General features: G+C 45.7%; 1 protein-coding gene across 3 annotated transcripts in view; it reads left to right on the top strand.

The window, feature by feature from the left end:
* Positions 1 to 25,000, top strand: part of wscd1b (WSC domain containing 1b) — a 27,956-nt gene that overhangs the window by 2,579 nt on the left and 377 nt on the right. For 2 of the 3 annotated variants that reach the window (XM_037749373.1, XM_037749374.1), the window contains exons 2-9: positions 1,216 to 1,832; positions 13,527 to 13,641; positions 14,535 to 14,719; positions 17,451 to 17,572; positions 19,165 to 19,354; positions 20,421 to 20,585; positions 20,674 to 20,874; positions 22,081 to 23,060. In XM_037749373.1, coding sequence (XP_037605301.1) covers positions 1,442 to 1,832; positions 13,527 to 13,641; positions 14,535 to 14,719; positions 17,451 to 17,572; positions 19,165 to 19,354; positions 20,421 to 20,585; positions 20,674 to 20,874; positions 22,081 to 22,433 — 1,722 coding nt within the window. In that variant the 5' untranslated portion in view covers positions 1,216 to 1,441 and the 3' untranslated portion in view covers positions 22,434 to 23,060. Of the gene's footprint in view, positions 1 to 1,215; positions 1,833 to 13,526; positions 13,642 to 14,534; positions 14,720 to 17,450; positions 17,573 to 19,164; positions 19,355 to 20,420; positions 20,586 to 20,673; positions 20,875 to 22,080; positions 23,061 to 25,000 lie in introns of those variants that run through there. The other variant, XR_005203944.1, reaches the window with a different exon arrangement.

Raw genomic sequence — 25,000 nt, forward strand, 5'->3', positions numbered from 1 at the left:
GTTACCTCAATGCAGAAAATGAGGAAGGGTGCCCACCAGCATTTAAAAAAATATAATTATTATTTATTATTGTTTTTAGGGATGCACCGATACCAGTATCGGTTATCGGGTCCGATACTGTGCTCACGTACTCACAAAACGGCTCCGATACAACAATACCGATACCACTTTACAGCAGTGTGAGGTTAACCTCTCGTCACCATCTTTCGGGTCTTATCACATGCACTCACGCTCCACCTCCCGGACGGTGCAGGCGAGACGGGCCGGTGGTGTGCCCGACCCCGCTGGGCCGGGATCCCACCTCAGTCGGTGCGCGCTGGCCCTCACTTTCATTGCGCCACGGGATTTTGCTTGCACCCTCTGACTCGTGCGTGCGTTAGATTCCTTGGTCCGTGTTTCAAGACGGGTCGGGTGGGTTGCCGACATCGCCGCAGACCCCTGGCGCCTTTTACGTGGGCCGCTGCACGACGCGGTAGGGGCACACTGAGGACAGTCCGCCCTGGTCGACAGTCGGACCAGGAGCAGGGAGCCCCGTCACAGTGTGGCGAAGTCCGGGCGGGGAGCGCTGTAAAGCTGCGGCCGTGAGCCACCTTCGCCCCGAGCCTTTCCAAGCCGACCTAGAGCCGGTGCACCGCCTCGTATGCGGGACTCTCCAGCCTGCCGTGTGTCGCTCACACCCTCCAGCTGGCTGTTAACGAGGCTCTTTAGGCACAGAGAAGTACTCGGTATCGGTACTCGGTATCGGAGAGTACCCAAATGTAAGTACTTGTACTCGGTCTGAAATAAAGTGGTATCGGTGCATCACTAGTTTTTTTAGAGGGCAACCAGTGGGGGTGCCCTAGGCGACCGCCTATATGGCCTATACATGCCTTAACCGGCCCTGCTAACGTTCCCTTTCTTAAAAAGCAGCTGGTAGAGCAGGAACCCAACACACACACACACACACACACTCAGAGACCTAACAGGCATTACAGGAACACAACTGGAGGCCTGGTTCTGAATTAAAAACAAATGGCAGGAATGGAGGCAGCGGAGCAGCAGACACCGAGGGATGTGTTGCAAGATGCTGCGAGACAGAAACACGAGTCCATATGTCAACATGAGCTGTGCATCTAATCCTCCAGACACATACGTCCCTTCCTTCCCTCAGACTGTGCTCAGAGAGAAACACCCTTTACTGCTCTAAATCCACTTTGTTCTGTTTCTGTGCCTCAGCTTTCCCCCCCCGAGGATCCTCCTGGAGCCGGTGACCACAGCCTCGGATATTAAACCCCTCTCCGCTGTGACACATTTATTGTTCCACCGCTGCTATTGGACGATGAAGGACCAGGACACCGTGTGTACAACGTTACCAGATGCTGCAGGTCTTTGCTAGATTATGAAGCTGTAAGTAGGTTACCCGTCTGATGGCCTTCCAGTGAGGTGAGAGCCGGTGAACAGGATGGTGGCGCCCCACTACAGACTGCACTGCCTCTTGAAGCGGGCTCAGATGTTGCTGCTCTGTCTGGGCATCGCCTACTTGATGGCGGGCAGCATCCTGCTCCTGCAGCGCTCCAGCGTCCGGGTGGCCCAGCCCAACCTCGCCAGCCTGCCACCTCTGCTGTCCCTCGCGGCGCCCCCTACCGCCCTCCGGACCGCGGGCCTGGGCGTGAGGGCGCGTTCAAGATGGGCCGCAGTTCAGCCCGCATCCGGAGGGGGAGCCAAGGCGGGGCGACACTGGCCCGCCTCCCAAAGCCTGGGGGTCCAACACCTGCACCGCCGCTGGTTTCACAGTCTGCTGCCGGAGACGCCGGAGCAGAGAGTCTCTCTCCACCGGAGCAGCAGACATAAAGGTAAAGAACTACACAGCTGTTTCTGTACATACTACGTAAAGATAGGCTGCGTTATGGATGTTAGAAACATTCTCAATGCATCCCGACAGCAATCAATCAAATCAAATGTCCTGACAGAATAAAGAAAACACTCCGGTATCTGTGGCCGTCCAACACCTGGAATAGTCACCAATGTAATCTATTTGATTCAGTACATAGACACACATTTCTCTTTTTTTCATGACGCTCAGCACGACTTTCAACAACGGATCTTTATTGTGCATTTTCCTACAAATGTCCAACAACATGTGATGTACGTGTCAACTCTCACTCCAGTCTTTTCAAAATAAAACTACTAAGTTATGTTTATGAAAATATTGCGGTTTGGGTTAAATTAACTCCGGAAGTGCTGTAACTTTGACTTGTGGTTTCACACGGGACAGTAAGACCGACCTCCTTTTGACCCAATTTGATGAAATTGATCAATTTGACCAATTGATTTTGTGCTGAACCCTCTAAAAAATAAAGTGAAATTTATGTCTATGTGCATGAATCAATACATTCAATCATGTGACTATTTCACGAACTGCTGTGCGACTGGGCTGGGCTGTCGCAGGACTGTAATAAGCCCGTTCAATCATTTCTGAATGAAATGATTGAACGGGCTGCCTGCCTGTCTACCTGCGAGCACTCTGCCCGTGCACTCAACGTGCATCACCTGAGTCTCTGCCCATGCACTCATTGTGCATCACCTGAGTCTTCCACCAGTTGCTAGCTTGACGGACTGTCCGTGTTGATGACTTGGTGACTTTCTCTCCAGGTCTATGGACTTGTGGAGCGAGTGCTGCTAGCCTCTTTCATTGGATAAGAGATGGTAACAACTGTTTTTCAGTTGGATAATTTTTAAAATCTACTCGACTGATTGAAGATTATCAACCGTCACAAAATTAATTTGTATGTAATCCACGTAATTGTGAACTGGGATGCATAAAGAGCGTGATATATTCGTCACATAGTTTCCGTTCTTAAGTCACGGCACTTCCATCGATATTTAAACCCAAACCGCAATCTTTTCCTAAACCTAACTAAGTAGTTTTATTTTGAAAAGACTGAAGACTTGAAAGTCGTGCTGAGCATCATGAGAAAAAGGGAAATTTGTGTCTATGTACGCAAATCAAATAGATTAAATTTAACTGCCGTGAGCCTGCTGCGAGTTGACCCTGTGCTGTCTTTAGTCCAGGTCTGACGCGTTAGTCCAGGTCTGCTGTCTTTAGTCCAGGTGTGCTGTCTTTAGTCCAGGTCTGCTGTCTTTAGTCCAGGTCTGCTGTCTTTAGTCCAGGTCTGCTGTCTTTAGTCCAGGTCTGCTGTCTTTAGTCCAGGTGTGCTGTCTTTAGTCCAGGTGTGCTATCTTTAGTCCAGGTCTAAACTACTGTGTTAAACTCTCCTTCTAGCTAACTGCCAGTGTTAATGTGTTAATGTTAACACGTGACCACCGGCCACTGCTTGTCCTATATACATTCATTAGTGTTCCAGAGAGACGTTAACAACATGAGGGTGATAATCAGCTCAACACTCTTTAAACCAGCTGACTATGTGAATGCTAAATTAAGTCTAATGACTTGTGTTGAGACAATAAGCAGCTGCTGGTTCCAGACCTCAGGCACGTCCTGATAGATATCTGACCTGAAGGACTTGGTGGTTGTGTGGTCTCATCTCAGCCGATCATTACCTGACCTGGTATATCCGAGGTGGTGCACCTCTACTGCCGTTAAACAGCAGCAGACATCACACAGCGTCAGGCTATCTGAAACAGAGCCGTGGCAGCGAGGATACGTGAGAGTGAGATATCCTGGTGAGCCTGAGTCGCTGGCTTTGCTGGTGAATAATAGATGAAGGGGCAAACACACAAGTTTATTTTCTATTTTGTGATTTACTTTTTGAGCTCCGATGGCCTGGAGCCGAGGTAACACACTCTCTGCACACGGCGCGCCCACAACAGGCTTCAGTGACGTTTACGAAGAGATAATCATGACCTCAGAACATTTAGAAGAGTGTCATTATACATTTATAGGACATTTTACTGGTGGCTGCTTCAGACCTTCCAGATGAGGGATAGTGCTCACTGATCCTCTAAAAACCAGAGAAGGAAAAGAACCAAAGTCGTTTCTGGAGAATAAATTATGAAGATGAAAATGATATAATTCCTGACTCACACTCAGTGTGAAGGAGCCGTGGCCATCACTCCACTATACTGGAGGTTTACTCCGTTGTTTAACAGTGGCCTGTCAGGACGTCTGTCATTCTGTTGAAATGATGAATACCATGGAGTTACCTCCAGAGGAACATTTGTTCTTCAGCTCATTGTTGAGAAGCATCCTACACGGAGCTCTTCATCCTTCCTTTAAACAGACGCTACATGAGGAGAGGGATACAGATGAAGAATGGTGGAGGCAGGAAGGAGATCAGTTTCAGCAGCAGCCATCTGGCAGAGACTCCTTTTAAACACCATTACCCAGAAGCCCCAGCACACGGAGTTAAACTGCCCAGGTCTGTTGAGCCACATGCCCTGAAACCAGACCACTACCTGTGATATGATTCATAACCCTCCACCGTACACATTCAATTAGTACTCAGTTTCAGTCAGTCACTGAAACGACTGCTTCATTAAGTCGACAACAAATGAACCCCTGAACACCGAGGGTGTTGTGGGCTACGGTGAAGATACTGGTATCATCTGAAACTAAACTACTACTACTACTGCTACTACTACTGCTACTGCTACTACTATTACTACTACTACTATTACTACTACTACTACTACTATTACTACTACTACTACTGCTACTGCTACTACTACTACTACTGCTGCTACTGCTACTACTATTACTACTACTACTACTACTACTACTACTACTACTATTACTACTACTACTATTACTACTACTACTACTACTACTACTACTACTACTACAACTACTAGTACTGGTATCATGTGAAACTAGAGAACCTGATGAATCCATCGGTACCAGCCATGTCAGACTAGCATGTCGGGAAGAGATCTGACCATGTGGTGTCACAACAACAATCTGTCCCTTAATGCGTAGAAACTAAAGAGCTTCTAATCGACTTCAGGAGAACTCAAACTGTTCAATCACGTGTTGATATAAATAACTCTCCTGTCCAAATGGTCAACAGCTTCAAGTTCCTACTGCAGGCATCCCTATCTCTGACTCGTAGACATCCCTATCTCTGACTCCCCCTCCTGGTCCCTGCACATCAGTTGGGTCATAAAAAGGGCTCAGCAGAGACTTTATTTTCTGAGGTGTTTAAACAAACATGGTATGTCCACTAAAACCCTCATCAGCTTCTACCGGTCCACAATAGAAAGCATCTTAACTGGATGCATACTGGTCTGGTTTGGCAACGTTACATCATGTGACCACAAACTCCTGATGAGGAAACAGCATCTACAATGATTAGATCACCGTTACCACAGTTACATCATCGCTGCAGGAAGAAAGCTCTTAGTATCCTGCAGGACAGAAGCCATCCAGCATATAGTCTGTTCTCTGATCTCCCTTCAGGGAAGCTCCTACAGAGCATCAGAGATCGGACCTCTCGCCTCAGAGACACTTTTTACCCTCAGGCGGTCAGACTACTGAATATTAACGCTAAATGAATGCAGAGCTGTGGATTGTTTTATGGATTGTTTTATGGATGTTTTATGGTTTTTAGGTTGTTTTATAATTGTATTCTCAGATATTGTCTTATTTATTGTAGTATTAATCAAGTGTACTATTTATAGATTTGAAGGGCTGAGAGAGAGCCAGTATCTTTATTATTATTATTATTATTATTATTATCTTCACTCTGGCTTTTAAACTGAGCCGCTACAACCTAAAAATCACATTCAAACAGCATTAACTTTGACAGCCCTAATAAAGATATGTTACCTTCAGTGGTTGGCAGATGTTGTTGCCTTTAGACGCAGCCACGCTAGCCCTGTTTCCAGCCTTTATGCTAAGCTAAGCTAAGCGTCTCCTGGCTGTTGAGTACAGAAATGACTAGGGATGCACCGATACCACTTTATTCAGACCGAGTACAAGTACTTAGAGTACCAATACGAGTACTTCTCTGTGCCTAAAGAGCCTCGTTAACAGCCAGCTGGAGGGTGTGACCGCCACACGGCAGGCTGGGGAGTCACGCATACGAGGCGGTGCGCCGCCACCGGCTCTAGGTCGGCTTGGAAAGGCTCGGGGCGAAGATGCTTCCCGGGGCCGTGGAAAAAAGTGCTCGCTGCGCCCTCTCTCCCCGCCGTGGAGGAACGGGGCTCCCTGCTCCCGGTGCGACCGTCGACCGGGGCGGACTGTCCTCAGTAGGCTCGGCCCACGTAAAAGGCGCCAGGGGTCTGAGGCGATGTCGGTAACCCACCCGACCCGTCTTGAAACAGGGACCAAGGAGTCTAATGTCTAACGCACGCGCGAGTCAGAGGGTGCAAGCAAAACCCTGTGGCGCAATGAAAGTGAGGGCCGGTGCGCGCCGGCTGAGGTGGGACCCGCGGGGTCGGACGCACCACCAGCCCGTCTCGCCCGCACCGTCTGGGAGGTGGAGTGTGAGCGTGTGCGATAGGACCCGAAAGATGGTGACGAGAGGTTAACGTCGCGCTGCCGCAAAGTGGTACGGGTGCGAGTGATGGAGTACGAGTACATGAGCATCACTAGAGATAACACTGGTATCAATCTTCTCATCAAACCACAAAATAGCAAATCCTGGTATTTCCCAACACGTGGATCTCTTCCTTTCAGTCACTGATCGATCAACAACACCTGAATCTGCCGTCCCAGCTCCTTTAACGGGAGGATTTCCTCTGTTTGTTGTAATTATTATTATTTTTGGTCGTATAAAACCACTATGAAGACGTGATCTCGGGCTCAGAGAGATGGTGATTTTGTGATTGACTAATAATCAATGAATGAAATAATGGATCTACAGATTCATCAACAGTGAAGAGAACTGTTAGCTGCAGTCATAGTTTCATGTTACACCCAGGTCATACTCTGTGTATCAGTGATGTGACTTAGTAAACTAAAGGCAGAGGAATGAAGAGGACAGTTATTGGTAAAGTGTTTCTACTCACTGGGAGTGGAGTACTAATGATTAGGAGCTAAATCAGGACGATTGTGAAGCGTTCGGCCACGGTGAGCCGTCATTAAACTGCTCTCATCCATCAAACACAATCTCACAGCTGAAGTCCAGAGAGACCGGTACCGATAACACATTAGTATTATTATCAGAACCTAAAAACATACACAGATAGTTTTCATAAGATTCCCTTAAATATGGTTATCAAAGACTTGTGATCCAGTGATGTAGTAAATATACTTCAGGGCTGTACAACGACAACACGGTGACTTACATATATCTTTATTTATCTATATATTCACTGGCTGATTCATACCGTACATCAGTATCTACCTCCAGTATCTGTGTATGCTCATCCAGTATACTGTATCTGCCAGGCTCTACTAAAGGATTAAATATAAGGAAAAGTAAGAGGGATTTAATATCATCATATACTATGTGAGGTTAAAGGCCTGCAGTTCTAATCTCAGTGTTTGTAATATGTATTATAATATAATATCTTCAGGTCTGTAGTTTGCTGTTCAGTCTTTGTTTTCACTGTTTACAGTACAGAGTGGTGTTACAGACACAGGGCTGTCAAAGTTAAAACATTAATAATTAGTTATTAGTGCCACTAATTTCCTTAACGCATTAATGCAACTTGTGATTATTAAATAACCTCTTAAAACTCTGCTGGGCCGTAATCGCTGAGTGAAGATACTGAAGATCCTGGTATCATAGTAAACAATAGAACCTGATGAATCCATCGGTACCAACCATGTCAGACTAGCTGGTCATGAAGGAGGTTAAATAACGCTCCTAACGGTCATGTCCATGTTCAAAGGGGTCCCTTGACCTCTGACCTCCAGATGTGTGAATGTAAATGGGTTCTATGGGTACCCACGAGTCTCCCCTTTACAGACATGCCCACTTTATGATCATCACATGCAGTTTGGGGCAAGTCATAGTCAAGTCAGCACACTGACACACTGACAGCTGTTGTTGCCTGTTGGGCTGCAGTTTGCCATGTTATGATGTGAGCATATTGTTTTATGCTAAATGCAGTACCTGTGAGGGTTTCTGATCAATATCTGTCATTGATTTGTATTGTTCATTGATTTACAATAATAAATATATACATACATTTACATAAAGCAGCATATTAGTCCACTCCCATGTTGATAAGAGGATTAAATACTGGACTAATGAACAGATGAATAACGTGTGATCAGGATTAACTGGACGATCATGTGATTAATGGTGATTAAACATGTGAATGGATTGACAGCCTTAATAATAACATTACACAGCCAGGTGGAAAGGTTTGCATTTTCATTTTCAGATATAGATCCATGAGCTCTACCTACTCAAACATGTTATAATAAAAGTGGGAGATGCAGAACGCTTTGTGTCTGCTGCCTCGCAGGGACGAGTCACAAACTCCTTGATATGAAAAGTACATATCAGAAGTATTACACGCCCAGAGACGTGCGGAGGGATCAGGAGTAAGACATATCACCGGGGTTGCACAGTAGGAGCCGCTCTCTGTGGAGATATTACCTGATATAGTTGGTTTTTATGTAGATTGTTCAGATTCCCCTGTAAGTTTCAGGTAGTCAGGAGGTGCAGGTGGTTTGGTCGTAGACATCCTATTTCTGTCCTTGTTTCAGGTTTGGTTTTCTTACTGAGCTCTCTCTGGATATAGGAATATATATAATATATAATGTATAATATATAACATATAGGAATAGTCCTCTGACTGTCCAGCTGCTACCGTCCACATGAGAGATGATCTGAGATCAGTTATTACCAGCAGAGAGCTGCAGGGATGAGTCCTCAAACCCAGAAATGAGTTAGACACTTCCTGTTAGTGGAGGGAACCAGAGCCATGTCCATTTTCAAAGGGTTTCCTTGACCTCTGACCTCCAGATATGTGAATGTAGATGGGTTCTATGGGTACCCACGACTATATATACACTGTATGTATTTGAGGTTTGTCAGTAAACATCAGTAGCCCTGTAGAGCTGGTACTCTCTCTGACCCGTCCTGGTTCAGCACACCACGTGTTGACCCCCTCCCTGCTGTGGTTTCTAGGACTCTCCTCACATCTGTTAGGATCTTATAGAGCCAGCAGCGAGACGGTGAACCTTCTTTAATGGACACACACGGTGCACATGCTACCCGTGGCAGCGGCACATGTCCTGGTATACTCGGCCATCCTGTCGTTAGCTTCCTCCGTCCCGTCCTGTGGGGGACACTCAGCTCAGCTCAGCTCGGCTCAGCCATCTGTCTTCGTGCTGAAGAAAGCGCCACAGTGTCGGGCCTAAGTGCAGTCGTTTCTATCATGTCTGGGAGTTGGGCTGCTTCCCTCCATTAACCCTCAGCTGCAGCTGCCTGCGGCGTCTCCTTCACTTTGATTAAAGCGATGACCTGCCCCGCTGCGTGGATGAGGGGGTGGTGGGGGCTCACCTTGGTGATGCCTCTTGAGATGCTTCCTGCCGCAGACGTTGGCAGCCTCCGGTCTCTCAGTGCTTTCAGGCAGCAGCTGCCGGTGTTCTCCAGTGTTTGTTTCCCGAGGCGGCCGGCGACTCGGCCTCACCCGGCACGACGAGGCTGGACGGCTTCAGAGGACGTCGCAGGCTGATGGAATCACAAATTCAATACGGGGACGCTCGGCCGGCCACAGATTTCACGCTCCATCGCTCGCGTCCATCTTATCTGTTTGTGCACATCGCTGCCACGTCTCTGCAGTCCTCCACTCTGCTATCTGTTTAAATCCTCTTTAGACAGATCACTTTATGTTAGGGCTGTCGATCCATATACTATATTAATATTTAATCAAGATTCATCTCAAAATATGCTCCAATCATAACATGTCAAACTGCAACAGGCAACAACATCTGTCAGTGTGTCAGGGTGCTGACTTCACTAGGACTTGCCCCAAACTGCATGTGATTGTCCGTCTGTCTCTCTCTTGACCACAAACACCGACACTCGCTAACGTTAAGCACACAACCTCCTGAGTTATTCCTTAAGAGAGTTCACTACTTGTAGAACACATTTTAGTTTAAAAAACATCTTCAAAATACATAACTCCCCGATGCTTTGCCCGGCGGGGAGTCATCAGGCCCGCCAGGCTTTACATGTACTGGAGGAATCCCTGAATTCAACATAAGTCAATATTGTTTGGTTATTGAGGCCAATCAATATCAAGTCTAATAAGGATGCACCGATACCACTTTATTCAGACCGAGTACAAGTACTTACATTTGGGTACTCTCTGATACCGAGTACCGATACGAGTACTTCTCTGAGCCTAAAGAGCCTCGTTAACAGCCAGCTGGAGGGTGTGAGCGACACACGGCAGGCTGGGGAGTCCCGCATACAAGGCGGTGCGCCGCCACCGGCTCTAGGTCTGCTTGGAAAGGCTCGGGGCGGAGGTGGCTCGCGGCCACAGCTTTACAGCGCTCCCCGCCCGGACTTCGCCGCACCGTGACGGGGATCCCTGCTCCCGGTGAGACTGTCGACCAGGGCGGACTGTCCTCAGTGAACCCCAACCGCGTCGTGCCTCAGGCCCACGTAAAAGGCGTCAGGGGTCTGCGGCGATGTCAGCAACCCACCCGACCCGTCTTGAAACACGGACCAAGGAGTCAAACGCACGCGCGAGTCAGAGGGTGCGAGCAAAATCCTGTGGAGCAATTAAAGTGAGGGCCGGCGTGCGCCGGCTAAGGTGGGATCCTGGCCCGGCGGGGTTGGGCACACCACCAGCCCGTCTCGCCCGCACCGTCGGGGCGGTGGAGCGTGAGCACCCGAAAGATGGTGACGAGAGGTCAACGTCATGCTGCCGTAAAGTGGTATCAGTGCCGTTGTATCGGAGCCGTTTTGCGAGTACATGATCACAGTATCTGACCCGATACCCGATACCCGATACTGGTATCAGTGCATCCCTACAGTCTAACAATAATCTTGTTATATCGCCCAAGCCTAGTTTGGAGCGTTATTTAACCTCCTTCCTGACCAGCTAGTCTGACATGGTTGGTACCGATGGATTCATCAGGTTCTCTAGTTTCAGATGATACCAGAATCTTTAAAACTGAGCCGCTACAACCTCCAAGAGATCGATTGCGTTAAAGAAATTAGTGGCGTTAAAAATAATTTGCGTTAGGGTGTTATTAACTTTGACAGCCCTGATTTATTTTGATGCTGGTTGTAAACATGAACATGAATCCTCCTTTAAAACATCTATGAATACAAATACATACACAGCTTGTGCATAAAGCTCAAAGCCAACATTGAGGAGTTACCTGCATGCACTCACTATAAGAGACTGTTCACAACATACAGTTCAGCTCCTGAGTGAGTAAAAACATCTACTGTAGCATAGAAGCTATAAATATAACCGTCTCAGACCCAAAGGGAAAGATGGAAATTAAGTCAGCACACAAAAGAGAAGCATACGCTCCCTTCCACAGCGAGACGGGTGTCTCTAAAGGAGACTTTATGTGTCGGCTGAGCTGAGTTTGATGTTCCAGCGTGGTGAAGAAGACGAGGATCACATCAAAGAGGGAATCTGGGTGACGTTTTATACCCAGTCTTAATCTCGTCAGAGCATCATAATAGTCTGTCAGAGCCTATTATACCTTACATGCTTCTTTCTGCAGGACTGCTTTCTATTCTAGTGCAAGTCAATAGGTTCACTGTAATGTAGGAATCAGATGATAAATAAGGCCTTGTCATGTCATAAATTAGTGGGATATTATGGCTCACAGTACGTGCTGGCGTGTATAATAACTGTGAGTAAGTGATGATGCAGAGGATGCTTTGGCACCGTGTGAGGACGAAGCCAGTGCCAGAGTAAAGACAGGAAGTCTGGTTTATGTCCAAATCACAGCTAATTGGTGGGGGGGGGGGTGCGCATTGTGCTCACACACATCAGTGAGATGTCTGACATGCAAAGTGTACTCACAGTTAATACCAGCGACGACAGAGACGCTGGGGTTGTTCTTAAATGTTTAAATAGAACCACCAGGTGAGACTCTCCAGACTCACCTGCTGGTTCTACTTCAGTCTGTGGACAGACGTCTGTCGCCGCAACGGTGCAAGACGAAGTTATGAAACTTCAAACCCTTCACACTCCCAACTCATCAAACACCCCCGTGTGGTCAGCGCCCCTCGGCATCAGTAACCGCCGCACAGAGGTGCCCTTTAGCAACAGTATGTGACGAACCGGGCTTTCAACTAACTCCAGTCTAAACCCACCCGCAGTGTTAACAGACGGTCGGAGCAGTGACGTAGTATTAATAGAGTGAAGCCTGGGACACACCAGGAGCGTCAGGAGCACGTGGCGGCTGCGTTATTCACGCGTCGGGTGTTCACACCAGCTGCATTTCTGCTGCTGCTGTCAGCCCTTTCTTTCTACATAGAGTTTGTCTTTTCATGACCATTTAATTTCATTATAAACATCATTTATATGTATTTTAGACAGAGAAAGGTTCAGAAACGTGTGGTAATTTATAAATAACAGTAATAATCCACCATTAAAACCCCGTACTATATTCATTCATGGAGCTCTCCAAGTCACTGCATGTTCTACAACACTGTCCGGCACATATTTCAGAATAAAAGCCTCGTGTAAACAAATGAAGGAATTCTGTCCACAGAAAAAGAAAACCGCTTGAGGGCTTTTATTTTGAAATGAAAGCAGGAAGTGTTGATTTAAAACAAGTCTTTACTTTTTTTTCATCTCCGTAACATATTCTACAGATGGAGACATGTAAACTGAGGTTTCCTAAACCTGACTAAGTTGCCTAAACCTAACTTCCTGTGAAGTTTATTTTGAAAGGATGCATGTAACGAGCGTATATTGATACGCCGTCCCTGATCCATCCTAAAGTAACGCTAGAGGGGAACCCCGTACGTCGGTCTCCGCTGCCGAGGGGCACTGACCGAGCGGTTTGACGAGTAGGAAGTGAGAATGTGTTGAAGTGTGCGTTGAAATCAAAGTGAAGGTTGGTGTGATCCGAGCAGGACGGTGGAAGTACTGTACGGGTACAGGAAGTGAGGACGGCCCTCCTCCACACACACACAGTTGGCGTTGCAGCTGGTGTGATCATCACTAGATGGTCTCTAGTTCTAGTTATTAAAGGAATTCATCCTCATTTTTCTTTTCCTCAAAGCTTAAAGAATAAACCTAAAGATCAACTTCCTATTGGGTGTAGTTCGTGTCGTGTTGGGATTGTTCCCATCATCGAATAAACTGACAATTAGTTTGATTGATGAATCATTTAGTCAATAAGATGTTTCGTTGCCCGAGGTGTAGGTGACGCCTTCAGACTGCTTTATTATGTCCAGCTAACAATCCAAAACCCCCCACGCTGTTTATTCACCATCACACAACACAGAGGAACAGAAGCAGCTCTGAACATCTGAGGAGATAAATAATGTCTTAAGATATTATTTAAATGATGAACTGATTATCTAAGTTGTTTTCTCTGACTGACTAATAGATTCATTTTAGCTCAAACTGTTTCTCGTAGCTCAAACTCTTCCCTCGCTGAGAGCCTAACAGGGATTATCTCTCTCTCTCTGATGCAGGAACCTACATGGGTTGCTTTCTGCACAACGCCAGCGAGCGGGCGCTGGGAGGAACCGTGCTTTATGACCTGCGCAAAATGACCAGTTCTCTGTGTCAAGACACCTGCTCAGAAAGGTAATGCGTTCATGGCGGGCTCCTGCGAAGGGACCACAGAAGGCCTGCTGTCTGAGTAAATGCTTTGGATCTCAGTCTCCTCCATGAATGCCTCCTGTGTTCGCAGCCAGCGGAGAGAGCCAGGTGGCTGGATGACAGTAAAAGATGAGGGGGGGGTGAGAGTGAAGAGCAGGCCAGGACAGAAGGCTTGATCTATTGCAGAAGAAGGAAGGAGGGAGGTGTGGATGTGTTAGAGAGCTGAATGAGCTGACTACAGCGGTCAGTGAATAAATCAGAGGTTAGATATGTGCCTTCCTGTGGCGCCGCGCTGAATCCCTGTGATTGGGTCGGTGTGAGCTGCACTGAAATCAGAGCTGAAGTATTCCTCTTTATATGTTAGCATGGAGGTAGCAGCATCGCTCCGCTGAAACAGAACAGCAGAGGACAGACGGATGCAGTCAGACGGACCACTAAGCATAGAGAGCAGTCATGCTTGTTACCTGAGTGGGCCAATTACCCAGATGAGTAAAAGTAAAAAGTCAAGTCAATTTATGAGGAGGCTTCAAAGGACACGTATGAAAAGGTCATCTTTGACGAGGTCGCCGTCGTTCCCGAGGAGGGAGGATAAAACGAGAGGATGAGTCACGACAGCCTTGATATGTAAAGTACAGATCAGAGGTGACGGTGGCTCGGATAGAAGAAGGCAGGATGAGAGCAGAGAGAGAAGCACTGACAGATATCACAGGGGACGCAGCGCACACGCTTAACGACCGAGAGTTAAATGAGAAGTTTGAAATGTTAACTGACGTCCTGAGGGACGGCTCAGCCTGAGGGCCGGAGCTGGAGGTTACACGATGCCCTCGGCGAGGGCAGTAACCGTGTTTCTGTCTGTCTGTCTGTCTGTGTGGGGATAGTGGGTACCAGTTTGCAGGTCTGGAGTTCGGAGCTGAATGCCACTGCGGGAACCGGATCAGCAGCCCACGGGCTCCCGAGGAGGACTGCAGTCTGGTGTGTCGGGGTGAGAGGGGGTCTCCCTGCGGAGGTGTGGGCCGACTCTCCATCTACAAGGTGGAGGAGCAGCTGCCGGGTCACAGAAAATGTGAGTCAGCTTCTCATCGGGGGGGAAGACACACACGACCGGATGCTATTTATTCTCTGCACGAGCTGCTCGCTGGGTGCTGCACACGACCGGAGAGATAACTCAACGCTTTACACTTTAAGGCTCCAAAAAGAAAGAAAACATGTTGCACTCCTCACACCTGAACTAGAGCTGTCAATCCATTACAGAGTTAATCACACCTGAACCAGAGCTGTCAATCCATTACAGAGTTAATCACACCTGAACCAGGGCTGTAGATCCATTACAGAATTCATCACACATTATTTATCTCTTCTGAATGAACCTTAAAGGGAGATTAGTCCAGTATTGAATCCTCTTATCAACATGGGAGTGGACAGATATGCTGCTTTATGCAGATGTACTGTATATATCAGGGATATCAGAGTTAACACAATAATAACGCATTAATGCTAATTTGTTTTAACGCACTAATTTCTTTGACAGTATCGGGTCCGATACTGTGCTCATGTACTCGTACTCGCAAAACGGCACCAATACCACTTTACGGTGGTGCGCCCGACCCCGCGGCGAGCGCTGTAAAGCTGCGGCCGCGAGCCACCTTCGCCCCGAGCCTTTCCTAGGCGACCTAGAGCCGGTGGCGGCGCACCGCCTCGTATGCGGGACTCCCCAGCCTGCCGTGTGTCGCTCACACCCTCCAGCTGGCTGTTAACGAGGGTCTTTAGGCACAGAGAAGTACTCGTATCGGTACTCGGTATCGGCGAGTACCCACATGGAAGTACTTGTACTCGGTCTGAATAAAGTGGTATCGCTGCATCCCTACGTATTTTATTATAAACGTTATAATCTTTTGCTATGATGTGAAGAACTTTGTGTATAACTGAGTTATGATTCAGTTCTTTCTTTCACTATGACAACAAGCCCTCATAGACAAGAACATGTTCAAAACAGAAAGAGATTAAACACACACAACACATAGATATGTTCAGCTTGATGTATAATATGTGATACATATGAACTGTAATAATAATAATAAAGAACTATTCTCAGATCTCTCTGGAGAAGTCGGTTTTAGGCTGTGTTGCTGGGCAGACTAGCAGATCGTCTCCTCTCTCTCTACAGAGAGCTGTGAGGTGGTTACCTCCGTAAAGGCTGATTTAACTCCTTCTCACTGTTACTGTGATGAAGTTAAAGCTTCGTCGCTCCGTCGCCGCTCCGACAGTCATTATATGTGTTTGACGTGCCCCTGCAGAGCTCGTGTCCTGGACAGCTCGCTGCATTAGAGAAACCATGGTCACCAGTCTGAGTGATAATATAGTAGATATATTCCATGTCTTTACTGTACATGCTGTACAATACCCTTCATCTGTCCTCAGGACACCCCAGGGTGCTGCAGCACCCACTGCACTAAATGTGTATTAATCCATGGCGGAAAATAGTCCACAACTAACGGACCACTTATTCCTGTCTGAGTCCAGTTTGCTCAGAAACACACAGAGCCCAGCTCAGGACATTAAACTACCTTTATTCATTTTCTAAAGCTTTTGTCTTCAATATGAATCGTCTTAGTGTGGAGGACGCAACCTGCCAAGATAAAAAACAAATTAATAAATAAATTACTTGATAAATAAATAAATAGTAGTCATTAAATGTTGCAAAATAATATTAAAATAAACGTAGCCATTAATTAATTAATTAATAAAATGTGACAAATTTATATTTGTTTAAATTTTGCTTCTTTATTTATTTATCTTTGTATTAACTGCCTTATTATTTTACTCTTCTGTTTAAATTTCCCTTTTATTTATGTATGTATATTTATTATTTTCATTAATTTTTAAATTGATCTATTTATTTTTTATTTATTTATTTTCTGTATTTTGTTATATATATATATATTTGCATTTATTCTTTATTTATTTATCTTTGTATTAATTCCATTCTTTATTTACTCTTCTGTTTATTTTTAAATTGATTTATTTTTACATTTATTTTTTATTTATTTAATTTGGCATTTTTTAATTTATTTTTTATTTATTTATTTTGTTTTGCATTCTAGTTTCCGTCCTCCATACTTAGAGCCACAGATGTATATTTATCCTCGATGTCACATTTGTACGATGAATATGCTCATAATGTAAAATACGTTGGTCAAAGAGGCTGAGTGGAGCTCTTCATCTGACTGATCTGAGGCTCTTTGCTTCATGATTTTAGGCTGATTAAACAGGCGAGTATCACAGAACACACACCGTCTGCCCGGTGCACGTCACAGATAGCTTGGATGTGATTTAACCGACGGTGTATTTCATTTAAAAGAACAACATATATGAGGAACATGTCAGCGTGTGACTGTTAGAGCTGTGGGTCGACCTAATATGTGGAAAATTATACTAAAACAGTTTTCTGTTCTTTAAAGATACGGTACAGTAAGGTCAAACATATTCTATAAGGAGTTTATACCATCTCCAGTATTAATATTCATGGTTGGAGGGTTCAGTGTCTCTGGAGCTTTGAATGTATTATACTCCAGAGTTAAGTATAGGAATGTAATTATTAGGGACGGATCATTTAAATTCAACCCCGACGTCAAGTTACTCTATTTTTAGAAATATGACTCTTTAATTCCCAGTAAAACCTTTATTTTCCCTCGTCAGAGAATGAATGGAAATCCTTCCTAAAGCAGGTGAATCCATGTTTGTTATGACGTCACTAGTATGCAACTATTACCTGGTGTGTATTTGTGTTTCTCCAGTCAGAAATGTTCACTACCGCGGCTGCTTCAAGTTGCCAAAGAACACCATCTGCACCTTCCCCGTCTACTCCCTCCAGCCCAACCTCACCACACAGTCCTGCATCGAGACCTGCACCGATAAGGTTTGGATCAGTCCTCTGAAATCACACACCTGATGATCAGTTTACTGCACGCAGCTTTCTGCGGTGTAGCGGCGGTTCTCCACTTCCAGGAGAGGACCGCAGCTCAGAGAGCCGTCTCCACTCCTAGGAGATCACATGTGGGAGCACAGAGCTCCTTGGGTTTAGCTGAATATGAAAGGTTTAATGTGTCTCTGAAGAGAAATAGAGAGTCTGGATGCTGCAGTGAAATGGCTGCTAGAACTACAGCATTAGGCGGTGATTGCATTGTGATTAAAAACACAGAGCTCTCGCCAAGGAGACGGTGTCCGTGTCCCGGGTGAAACCACAAGCCAAAGTTGATTTATTTGTCACGTAACTTCTGTACTTAAAGGGAGTGTTAGTAAGAATCATAATGTCTTGTTAACAGCATCACCTGTGTCCGTTAAGTCAACTAAAGTCAGCGTCCTGTTGCTGGCGCTTGTGCTCGCTCTACATAGACATGAAGGAGCATCGCTCAACACAGTGAGGAGACACACGTCAGCTAAAAGCACAATATCACTCTATATTTCAGCTGCTTGGCAGTAATGTTAGCTGACCAGACCAAGGTCTCTCCATGAATCAATGCTGATCCTAGTGTTGGCTTTTCCCGCCTCAGCCTCCCGACCGCGGCCGGAGGGAACGGGGGAGACGCCGGAGTTTTGGTCGGAGACGACAACGTTTCTCTCTGCGGAGCCCCGTCACTTCACAAGACACGGGAAACCTCTGTTGGTCTGGAGGAGCTGCAGCAGTTATTTCTGCACAAACGTCCACTGAACATTCACTAGATATTCTCAGAGCTAAACTAACTCTTCTGCAGTGTGGAGTGAGCAGCATGCACGTGAGAGGTGGAGAGAGAGAGAGAGAGAGAAGGAGCGTGGTGTGTGAGTGAAGGCAGGCAGAGGAGCAGAGGAGCAGAGGAGCAGAGACTCCGGTCCTGGAGACCAAAGCTACGGTCTCCCCCGCGTCCTCCGACCGCGGTCAACACTGTTTAACAGCTTCACTAGATACAACCAAGAGAGTTTGGTGCTTCACTGGAGTTTGTGTTGGAGTCTGAGTCTGAACAGCGGAGACACACGGGGGCACGCATGAGACACCGACCAGCAAGGATTTATACCTGGAACAACTTACATACAGGAACTTTAAATTATGCAACTTTCGGACTTATTTCAACCCAAACTGTGATCTGTTCCTAAACCTAACTAAGTAGTTTTATTTTGAAAAGACTGGAGCGTAAATTGACAGGTGCGTCCCGTGTTGCTGTGGTTGTTGAAAGTCGCGCTGAATTGTACACAAATCAAATAGATTAAATTACGTGACTATTGTGTGCGTGTGTGTGTGTGTGTGTGTGTGTGTGTGTGCATGTAAAAGGTTTACTGCGGTCTGTCCTCGTGCGTTGACATTGAGCATTTTGACCTCCTGTAACTGGAGAAGTGAGAAGGAATAATGGAAAGCGAAGCTGCAGACGTTCCTGCTGAACGGAGCTGACACATCACCCATGGGTGGTCTTTGGAGGGAGGAATAATTGTGATGAGTCATACAGAGACATGGAGAACATTGTGCTTTCTGGTTTGCAGGAGCTCCCGCTGGCCGTGTTCAAGAAGCCCCACTGTTTCTGTACGTGGACGTCCTCTCTCTTCAGTCTCAGTCAGCAGGCTGACAACCAGCAGTGTGCTGGGAACACTGGGCTGAACCACACCAGCAACTCCACCCCCACAGCTCCCACTGAGCAGGACCACTACCAGGTGTATCACACACCTGTGCTCGGTGAGATATTCAGTTATACAGATACAACCCTACTGTATGTCAGTCTTCTTGTTTGAACCTCCGATGACGTGAAGCTTTAAGCCCCAGACACACCAGGACCGTCAGCAGCGTCTCACACACGTTTCAGCTGCGTCTCTTCTAGAGAATAGAGGTCTCACCTATTTTTGACGCGAGCCGTGCGCATCTCACAGCAACAGACAGTGAAAGTGATCTATTGACAGTATATTAACATCATATCAGCAACATTACTACAGTTTACATCTCTATCTGTAGAGTATGTCACGGAGATGAAAAAAAAGTAAAGACTTATTTTTAAATCAACACTTCCTGCTTTCATTTCAAAATAAAAGACCTCAAGCGTTTTTTCTGTGGACAGAATTCCTTCATTTGTTAACACGAGGCTTTTATTCTGAAATATGTGCCGGACAGTGTTGTAGAACATGCAGTGACTTGGAGAGCTCCATGAATGAATATAGTACGGAGTTTTAATGGTGGATTATTACTATTATTTATAAATTACCACACGTTTCTGAACCTTTCTCTGTCTAAAATAAATATAAATGATGTTTATAATGAAATGAAATGGACATTAAAAGACAAACTCTGTAGAAAGAAAGAGCTGACAGCAGCAGCAGCTGAAATGCAGCTGGGTTATTCTGATTGGTTCTACAGAGGGAGATGGGACGATGTCTGCACACTACTGTCATGATGTAGAGCCCGTTTCATAATCATATTAGTGCTGCTTTAACGCTGCCTCTCTCTCCTCCTGTAAAACTATCCTCAGCTAAGACTCGTCTCCTCCCCGACTCTGTCCAGGAGTATAGTGTTGTTTCCTCGGGGGGACACTGAGCATGATTGATGAGGAAATTGCTCTTGAACGCAGCGTACATCCCAAACTTAGATCAGACCCGAAATCTCAAACTCTGGTCCATTTTGTTTTCCTCTTGCAACCAACCGCTGTGATCAGTGTCCCATCAGATGAATCCATGCTGGCCTCTCTGATATGTTCTGATGTGGTGGTGCAGCTCTGCTTTGTCTTCTAACTAAACCCGACGTCTCCTTCCAGACTCCCGGTGCAAAGAGAGGATGTTCCTGCCTCAGAGATCCAGCTCCCTGGTGGCTCTTTCTAGTTTTCCCGGCGCAGGCAACACCTGGGTACGACACCTGATCGAGCTCGTGACCGGATACTACACGGGCAGCTTCTACTTCGACGGCACGCTGTACAACAGAGGTGGGGAGGAAACGAGCGTCTGAGATTGAGCTCGGTGTGAAGTATCGCCTCTCAGCTGACCGTTATTCACTCATTTATTCATTGGTAGGTTTCAAAGGAGAGAAGGACTACTGGAAGAGCGGCCGCAGCATCTGCGTAAAGACCCACGAGAGCGGCCAGAAAGAGATCGAGATGTTCGACTCTGCCATCCTGCTGATCCGGAACCCGTACCGCTCCCTCGTGGCCGAATTCAACCGCAAGTGTGCCGGACATCTAGGACACGCCACGGACGCCCAGTGGAAGAGCAGAGGTACTGCAGCCCAGCTCTTTATTGTCATATCAGAACAGTTACAGTGATTCTTAGTTCTTAAGCTCCCTCCAACAATGATCATACAAATACAAAGAAAACCACTGGAATGAAATCTAACTATGAACCAGAAGGCCTCTCAGATCCTCAGATCCTCCAGGTCTTCTCTTCTAGTTGTTCCACAAAGCAGAACAAAAACATTTCTGCTTTCAGCCTTCCAGAGGAGCTGAGAATATTAATATTTATAAACGTAAACTAAAAACCCATCTATTTAGTCTGGCTTTATGTTGTGTTTTAGAATTTATGGGTTTTATTTTTAATACTTATTTTATTTATCATCATTATAGTGTTTATTTTACATTATTTTATTAAATCAACATTTTATTGCTGATCATTATTATCTCTTTTATTATAATCTTATTATGCTTATTTTGTGTAATTTCATAATTTTTATTTATTTTTATTTTTATTTCCTTGTATTTTATTTATCTTTTATTATCTTAAATACCCATCTTTTATTGCTTTCTTATTCAATAAACTTTTATATTGGTTGTTTTGGTGCATTAGTCTCTAAATCCATTTTTAACACTACATTTTTGTCAATCGTCAGTCCAGCACTTTGAATCACATTTGACTTGTTTGAAAGGTGCTTTATAAATAAAATTTGATTGATTGATTAGAATCAAAGACATAAAATAGTGCAGCAGTTCAAATGAGAAATAATCCTGAGGTAGACGGGTGTACAGGAATAGTCAAATATATATATACATGAAAAGAACAGGTTGGAGGTATGCACAGAAATACGATACACCCATCTCCCCATTCAATACTATCATCATATTTGGGTGCTGATTCGATATGTATTGATCAATATTATGATTTAATGTGATTTTGATTACTTGTTTACCTCTAGATCATAAAGGGAACACGTAGAGTCATCCACTTCTAGAGACTTTGACTTTGTAAAATCTCTAAATGAATCCAGTTAAATGTTTGATGTTCAGCATGTCTGTAGTCAGAGACGTCCTGAAGTCAAATAGATCAGGATCATTGGCTGAATTATTGATTACATTTACTATCCAGCAACCCAGAAATCAAAGAATAAAGACATTCCCTCACAGATTAGTGGGATTAGTCAGAAAAGGACCTGGTATCAGAAGTGAGTGGAGTCGAGCTGAACTACGACACTGTGCTCTCTTTCACCTGCAGAATGGCCGGAGTTCGTCTCCAGCTACGCCCCGTGGTGGGCGTCCCACGCTCTGAGCTGGCTGACGTTCGGACGCCGTCTGCTGGTGGTGCATTACGAGGAGCTGCAGAGGGCTCTCCTCCCTCAGATCCGTCTCATCACGGCCTTCCTCAACGTCAGCATGACGGAGGAGAGGCTGCTCTGTGCCCAGAGCAACCAGGACGGACACTTCAAACGCTCGGGGGCCCAGCGGCCCTCCTTTGACCCGTTCACTCCCGACATGAGACAGATGATCGACCCCTTCATTCTTACTGTTGACCAAGCGCTGCAGAGCAGGAACTTTAGCGGACTCCCAGAGGAATACCTTCCTAGATGATGATGTGAAAAGCTCACACGTAGTCCTTTAACTGAGCGGTCCAGCAGGGTTTAGTTCTGTGGGGAACAGACACCGTGGACCGCCTGACTCTATGATAACCAGACGCACTGTGAATGGCCGTAGAGTCACACTGGAGGTCACTGGAGGAAACAGGACAATTCATTGTGAAGCCCAGCGGTGAACAGCGATGGAAGCCTCGGGGCCGGGACCACCTCTCTGAGGGACGCCAATATGACGAATACTCAGACAGGATTTGACCTGTTGGCCTGCTGAGTTGGATTATCCAGCAAAGTGCACAAACACCAGCGAGTAAATCCAGGACAGACTCGTTCTGGTGGAGGACGGTTATCTGTGGCTCTTTATCAGTTCACTTTAGTACATAGATTGTGTTTTTTAGCATCCACCCATGATAACAACAGTCATACTAACACAGCTGACAGCCACAGTATCACCCAGATTACACTGGACGTCTGATCATCTGCTGGTCGCTGCAGGTTTGTGATCACGGTGGATAAAAGCCTCAACGCTGCTACGAGTAGCTGGAAGGACTCAGAGATATGTTGATCACAATGAAACCGCTTTAAACTGTAAACTTTGATTTCATTAAATGCATTCAGTTCTAATGATTGAAGTTGTTTTACTTTTGCATTACTTGAAATTAGGGATGCATATTTGGAAAAATATTCTGTTAAGGTGGACCAACTTTTCTCCTTAAAGAGACGAGCCACTCCTCTGAGACGCTCAACTTTTTAATTCATTATTAACATTTCTTTTAACCGATAACGTTGATCGGTTAAAATGCTTACTGTCGGTTAACGGTTAAACGGTTAATTATGGACATCCCTACTTGAAATGTTTTTCACTTTAATGGACCGAGGACGATCTCAACATGTTTGTGACCCCTCAACATTGACGGCTATGATTCGATCTTTCAGAGGTTGTTGCTGGCTGAGTTTACAAGCTAGAGATGCTGTTATCATCTGGAACTAGAGAGCCGAAGGAATCACTGTCATGCTAGCTTTTTGGGAATAACACCAAATAACGCTAAGAAGGAAAAACTGGCATGGCGATATTCAAGGGGGTCCTTTGACCTCCAGATCAGTGAATGTAAATGGGTTCTATGGGTACCAACGAGTCTCCCCTTTACAGACATGCCCACTTTATGATAATCACATGCAGTATAAATGTGTTATTGTCTCCTATTCTAAAATGGTGTGTCTGAATATTTCTGCATCCTGGGGTCCCTAAACAGTCTTTAAATTACATAAATCATGTCTCACTGTAAAGCTGAGACTCTGGTGGATCCAATGAGCCCAACTGGATTCATGTGTGATGATGTTAGTCCCCATAGGAGACATTTCATTGACTTCACTGTATAAAATGACCTGAGGTGACCTCTAGGATAATCACAGCCTCATGAAACTTCACAGCCACAAACTAGAGACCTAGAGCATTCAGAGGATGGATGGATCAGACTAGAGACCTAGAGCATTCAGAGGATGGATGGATCAAACTAGAGACCTAGAGCATTCAGAGGATGGATGGATCAGACTAGAGACCTAGAGCATTCAGAGGATGGATGGATCAGACTAGAGACCTAGAGCATTCAGAGGATGGATGGATCAAACTAGAGACCTAGAGCATTCAGAGGATGGATGGATCAAACTAGAGACCTAGAGCATTCAGAGGATGGATGGATCAAACTAGAGACCTAGAGCATTCAGAGGATGGATGGATCAAACTAGAGACCTAGAGCATTCAGAGGATGGATGGATCAGACTAGAGACCTAGAGCATTCAGAGGATGGATGGATCAGACTAGAGACCTAGAGCATTCAGAGGATGGATGGATCAAACTAGAGACCTAGAGCATTCAGAGGATGGATGGATCAGACTAGAGACCTAGAGCATTCAGAGGATGGATGGATCAAACTAGAGACCTAGAGCATTCAGAGGATGGATGGATCAAACTAGAGACCTAGAGCATTCAGAGGATGGATGGATCAGACTAGAGACCTAGAGCATTCAGAGGATGGATGGATCAGACTAGAGACCTAGAGCATTCAGAGGATGGATGGATCAAACTAGAGACCTAGAGCATTCAGAGGATGGATGGATCAGACTAGAGACCTAGAGCATTCAGAGGATGGATGGATCAGACTAGAGACCTAGAGCATTCAGAGGATGGATGGATCAGACTAGAGACCTAGAGCATTCAGAGGATGGATGGATCAAACTAGAGACCTAGAGCATTCAGAGGATGGATGGATCAGACTAGAGACCTAGAGCATTCAGAGGATGGATGGATCAAACTAGAGACCTAGAGCATTCAGAGGATGGATGGATCAAACTAGAGACCTAGAGCATTCAGAGGATGGATGGATCAGACTAGAGACCTAGAGCATTCAGAGGATGGATGGATCAGACTAGAGACCTAGAGCATTCAGAGGATGGATGGATCAAACTAGAGACCTAGAGCATTCAGAGGATGGATGGATCAGACTAGAGACCTAGAGCATTCAGAGGATGGATGGCGTTCCTATCTAAATTGACAGTAAGGAGGCAGTT

The sequence above is a fragment of the Sebastes umbrosus genome, chromosome 17 (assembly GCF_015220745.1).
Source record: "Sebastes umbrosus isolate fSebUmb1 chromosome 17, fSebUmb1.pri, whole genome shotgun sequence".
Taxonomy (NCBI): Eukaryota; Metazoa; Chordata; class Actinopteri; order Perciformes; family Sebastidae; genus Sebastes; species Sebastes umbrosus.